This window comes from Cariama cristata, unplaced genomic scaffold (assembly GCF_000690535.1).
Source record: "Cariama cristata isolate BGI_N322 unplaced genomic scaffold, ASM69053v1 scaffold38058, whole genome shotgun sequence".
Lineage (NCBI taxonomy): Eukaryota > Metazoa > Chordata > Aves > Cariamiformes > Cariamidae > Cariama > Cariama cristata.
The window spans coordinates 37,972-43,889 of NW_009631405.1; the positions used below are offsets into that span (position 1 = coordinate 37,972).

The 5,918-nt window shown below is 49.4% G+C and overlaps 1 protein-coding gene across 1 annotated transcript in view; it reads left to right on the top strand.

The window, feature by feature from the left end:
* The window catches only part of LOC104166103 (pappalysin-1-like), a gene marked incomplete at its 5' end in the record, with an annotated part of 53,872 nt that overhangs the window by 23,853 nt on the left and 24,101 nt on the right, over positions 1-5,918 (top strand). The window contains 3 exons of the mRNA XM_009705931.1: positions 21-231; positions 840-1,011; positions 4,507-4,654. Of these exons, the coding sequence (XP_009704233.1) occupies positions 21-231; positions 840-1,011; positions 4,507-4,654 (531 nt within the window). The remainder of the gene's footprint in view (positions 1-20; positions 232-839; positions 1,012-4,506; positions 4,655-5,918) is intronic.

Consider the following 5,918-nt stretch of genomic DNA (forward strand, 5'->3'; position numbering starts at 1 on the left):
TTGCTCACTGTTCTTCTCAGGAAATAACAGCAACTTGACCTGCATGGAGGATGGGCTGTGGTCCTTTCCGGAGGCCCTGTGTGAGCTGATGTGTCGAGCACCCTCCATCGTCCCTAATGCAGATCTCCAGACTGCTCGCTGCCGAGAAGATAAGCACAAAGTGGGCTCGTTTTGCAAGTACAAATGCAAACCAGGTTACCATGTCCCTGGATCCTCCAGAAAAGCAAGAAAGTACGTGAAAGAGTAATGCCATGCTGTCAGCATGATTCAGAAAGCCATGAGTTAAAATGATTTGGGGAAAGGGATGGGCTGTTTATAACAGACCATATGTGCTGCAGGGAATATCACTGAGCAATTCCTTCATGCAGGTTGGTCTGCAGTTTCAAGGGGACTCAGGCACCTAGCTCACTTAGGCTTCTTTGAAAAATCCTAACCAGTGCTCAAAAACAGACCTTACCTTAGAAATACCCCTTTGATATGCAGCCTGGGGAGTCCCCTTTGAAACTCTGCAGGAGAGGGTTAGTGCTATTGTATACTTCTGACTCTGCACAAACCCACTTCAAACCAACCATAGCCCACAAGCCTGGGAAATGGAGTTTTTGGGAGACATGTCCAAGGCCAAAAGAGGAGTTTAGGCTGGGCAGCTCAGTGTTGGCTTTGCAAATAATCATTATTTTCACTCAGAGACGTCATGACGCAGATTCATGACTTGTTCCCCAAGTGTTAAAAGCTCAAACACAACCATGCCCTGCAACCTGCTAGCAGAGCTCAGGGGCTTTAGAGACTCGTAGCTGACTCAGCCGCCTGCTAAATGGTCTTGTTTTTCTCTGCACAAAAAGGCGAGCCTTTAAGATCCAGTGCACGCAAGATGGCACATGGCTGCCGGGCGCTTGCGTGCCCGTTACCTGTGACCCTCCGCCTTCCAAGTTTCACGGGCTCTACCAGTGCTCCAATGGCTTCCAGTTCAACAGCGAGTGCCGGATCAAGTGTGAAGATGATGACAATCAGTCGGTGAGTCTCTCTTATCCAAATTATCTCAGCCCATACAAGCTGGTCCCTAAGGACCCTGATCTTGGAGGGCCTGAGTGCCATTGAGCTCTTCTGAGACCAGAGACAGAGAAATGGAGAAGGGAAATACATCATTAAAGTAGAGGGAGAGAGCTACTGCGAAGAGCCTGGAAATAATATTTTTATGATAGTAGTAATCGTGTTAATTATTACTCGTAGAGGACTAGCAGTGAGTGACGTACTGTTTCTGGACAATAAGTGGCTGAAAAGTCTGCCCCAGTGGCTCTGTGATCTAGCTGGAAAATAAGGCATAATGAATGAAAGTAAATAGGATAGGAGTTACCCCCACTTGTCCTGTTTGGTCATAGAATCACAGAATCACAGAATCGATTTGGTTGGAAGAGACCTCTGCGATCAAGTCCAACCTTTGCCCTAAGACCACCATGTCAGCTACACCATGGCACAAGTGCCAGGTCCAATCTTTTCATTCTATTTTACCTTGCTTTTCTCTCCCAATTCCTTTTCTCGTCATCATTACATGTATGTGTGCCATATGATAATTTAACTTTATAGGGATTACAGCTATTCAGGTGAACTGTCTAAACTTTCATGTTTTTCTGGCTGTGAAGGTGTCATTTAGCATCAGAGCTCAGATCCTCGGCTGGCATAAATCAGTGTGTTGCCTTTGACTTCCTAGGACCTGTGTTCACTGATAGGAGAAGGTCTGGCCTTTAGTGTCTTGTTTGAAATGCTTAGTTTTCCTCACCAGCAGTAACTACAGTTTGTGAGATAAGTAACTTCTCCCAGAAGTACTGCTGCTGCTTAATACTCTTGGGAAGAGAAAGTGGGGTTGTAGAAGCTGCTGCTCCTACAAGCACTGCAGAGAGCAGGGGCTACTCTGACAAAGGCCTTTTAATATCATTCCACCTTCTGAGGACATATTAAAAAGGGACCAACCCTGCCCTAGGGCCAATGATCTGAAAGAGGGCTCTGAAACCTGCTCCAAACATTAAAAGCCCATTGCTGTCCCCATTCCCTGCCAGGCTGGCCTGCCCTCTTCATGGGGGCAAGAGGCAGAGCCCTGGGGTTTTGCATCAGGGCACCTGGAAAAGGTTTCCTTGTGTAAGACTTACATGAGGTTATGAGCCTTGTGAAATGAGAAGTTGCACACGTGGGTGCAGCTTGGGTGGGAGCTCCGGGGTATGGCATCTGTGGCTTTGTGCATCTACCACTTGCTGAGATGGGTCAGCGTGGCTGAAGACGTGTACCATTGCTGCCAGTGCCGGGAAAGTGGGGCCACCAGGGTAATGACAATTGGTATAACAGGTTTATGTTTGCTTTTAAATGAGCTGGACATGAAGAGGAGCAAGCAGTGGAGTCAGGGTTACAGCAGTAACGAAGTGAGCTCTGGAAAGTGAGAGAGACAGCCATGTCTCTACTGTAAGGAAGAGCATAGTGACTCTTTGGCTGTGAAAGCACCTTGAGCAAAGGAGCAGATAACATCTTGAGAAAGGGATTTGCAGAAAAAGGTATTTCCAGATATCGCAGAAAATAGACTACAGAAAAAGAGGGAGGACTCCTGGCACAAGGCAGAACCACCTGAGAGGTGTTAATTATTTAAGGATTAAACCCCACTAAGTCTCTCTCAGCTATATAAGGTGATAATGCACGTTGCATCCAAGCAAGAGACCCAGCAGGGATTTTCACAAGAGATTTCGCAGGTCAGGGAATGATGGACAGTATGTTACTATAGCAATGGATATCATGAGATCTCTGAGTATGGTTGCAGAAACTATACAATAGTACCCTCAAGCACAGCCTGCTCCAGGAACATAAGCCAGGTTTCATGGCTCACCTCTAAAAATCATCTTCAAACCCTGGCATGCAAATTGCAATGGAAGTGCACCACACTTGCTAAAACAGCAAATTGTGCTCAATTATCACTTAGCGATCTCTTCCTGAATTTGTCACCATGCTGAAAGGTCATTACTCAGCTGTACATCTCTTAATCACCGGGAACGTAATGGTCATTTAAGCAGGTATCTCCTGGCACCCAGAGCAAGGGTCTTCCATTTCCGAATATTGTGCACAAATCATATGAACAGTCAGATCTAAATTAATCACTCTCTGCCAAACTGGCCCTTAGGTGAGAGTCACCAAGCTGGATCACACCCTGAGTCCATCTGGTCCATTATCCTTTCATATGATTTTCTTATTACTTCTGGCAATGGCCAGATGTCTAGAGAAGGGGAAGCAGGTCCCACACAGTAGTCTGCCAATAAGACCACTTTGCCTCTCACTAAACATTGTGTTCATCAGCAAAGCTGAGCAAAAAAAGCATTAGGATATTAAGGACAAGAGTAATGCTGAAGGCTGTGCAATCTTCCACGCCAGTACCAGGGGCTTATGCAGATCCCTGTGGAACAATGGGTGTGGGTCGTGGGGAAGAGCTCCTAAGAAAAGTTCAGCAGCCCTGCTGGGATGGCAGCATAGACAGCATGCTAAAGGATCCCTGAGGATATCCAGCACAGTCTCCAAGAGCAGGGTGGGTAGATTGCAGGCAACATGCCTGGCATGTAGAACGGGTGAGGAGAAGCAGAGATCCTGCATGGTTCTCCCACCCAGCAAGGCCCCCGTGGGAGGTTTGGAGCCCAGCCACGCCAGACGCCCTCCTGTTGAATGTCCCACATTACCCATGGCAGTTAGGTTCGCAGCTCCTGCAGAACAGCTTGCGCAGAAATCCCCAATGCCATGAGGATAGATCTGACAAAAGATTGCCTGTGCACTCCTTTGTTGTTTCTAAAGGGCATGATATTTCCCCTTGGACTTTGGTATTCATTCTTCAGTATCATAGAGAAAATCTTTTCTATAAGAGAAATGTCATATTCTATTCCTTGCCCATTCCCACACCAGAGGATTTTTTTTTTCTCCTTTCCACCTGCCTCTGTGCATGTCTGTCTCAGCCTCTTCACTTGCTGTCACTCAAGGCAGCCAAGCTCTAAAGAGCACGTTCTGCCCTGCTAAGCATCCCTGCTCCTGTCCTGCTTTCCTTCCTCCTTCAGACGGCCATTGGGGATGCTTTCTTTTTCGAGACAAAGATGATGCAACTAGTTAGAAAATGGGAAGAGGGAAAAGGTTGTCTGTGTTCAACGCAACCCTCTCAACAACAAGAAAGAAGGCAAGTGGGGTGAATGCACCTTTATTGCAACTGGAGTGGGTCTGGTTTAAGGTAGAGACCTTGCAAGGGCCTTGGAAAGACATCACGTTGCACAGAAGAGGCGTGTGTGTGTGTTTGTACGCAATACAGGTTTCCTTTTATTTATTCTTTGGAAGAAAACTCCTTCTTGCCCCCCAGGGCTGGCAGTCCCAACCAGGGGGCTCTTCCAGCTCCAGCAGAACTTTGCTCCCAGCTCAGCTCTGCCCACATCTCACTTCTCAGCCTGTCCTTACTGTTCTTTTTTTGTGACCATCCTCATGACCTCCTTCTCTCATTCCCAGGGCCGTGGAAGCAACGTGATTCACTGCCGGAAGGATGGCACCTGGAGCGGCACCTTTCATCTCTGCAGGGAAATGCAGGGCCAGTGCACGCTGCCCACGCAGCTCAACAGCCACCTGAAGCTGCAGTGTGCCGGCGGCTACGGCATAGGTTTGTGAGCATCAGCCCCGGCCGTCTGCCATGAGGGATGCAGCTCAGACGGGAGCAGGGAGCAGTGGGACAGGAGACGAGGAATAGGATGGGAATGAGAGGGAGGAAGGAGGGAGCCCGCAGTCCTTGAAGTCACCTTCTCCTGTGGACCTGTTCGCCTGAGTGAGAGGCTGCTACGGGAGGCTTTTCAGGGAACTGCTTTTAGGAAACATGAAGCTTTGAGAGGCCAGGCATCGTGTAACATGCTCTGATTGCCTGCTCCTTGCAGCGCTTCCAGTTTCATCGTGTCCCTTCTTGGCCAGCTGGTTTTAATGGGCAGCCAGCACGCCAGACTACACCAGAGACACATCCAGTCCTCAAAATGCAGGGGGAGATTGTACCTGCATTTGCTCTTACACTTTTATGATGCCCCCCTCCTTCAACCACACGCACACAGAGGCTGAAAGCCAGGAAGCTGGCAGGGGCGTGCAGCACCAGGGTAATTCAGGTATCTCCAGAAAGAATATGAGACCAGCTGAGCATCCCTTTTGGTATGACAGTTGTTTAGGAGCAGTTGTAAGAGCACGTTTTCCCCCTTCCTTCTGGGGCGCCTGGTCACTCTGCAAGGGGTGATGGCTTCTTGCACTCAGCTTTGCTTTGTGTCACCCAGGCAGAGGGAGGGATAGACTACACACTGAATTGTACACGCTATACTGTATTTTCAGCCTCCGTTTTTGAGGTCTCCCTGCTATAAGGGTGGCAATGGGACCTGCAATGGCTGCAGCCCACACAGACCCGCGAGGCCCCTTCCTGCAGCCCCACTCCCAGCCCCTGCCAGCCCCCTCCTCCTGTCCCTTTGAACCTGGAGAAATTTCCTCGTCGTGCGGCTCCCTCATTATATCGCTGCCATGCGAGGGACCACGAGCCTCCTTGTGTTCCCTCCCCGGGGAGGAGAACACGACCTGGATGAGATCACTGCTCTGTAATGATGCCAATTACAGATCATATATCAAAACAATTCCGACCTGCTCCTTTCCGTAAGCGCAAATAGCATGGCAGAGCGCAGGAGAGCGAGCAGCGAGTGGGCTGTGGCGACTCTTAACATGGCGAAGTGTTTTATCCTTCAGATGAGGTTACCTCCCAGGGCCGGACAGGGTTTTGCAAGGAGAGAAATGCCAATTCCTGGTTTGGAGGGGAGCATCCCAGTGCTGGAAGCAGGAGGGTCTGCAGCTGCCCACGCAGCAGGCGCCCGCCAGCCTTCGGTCCTCTCCCAGCCTGCCGCAGC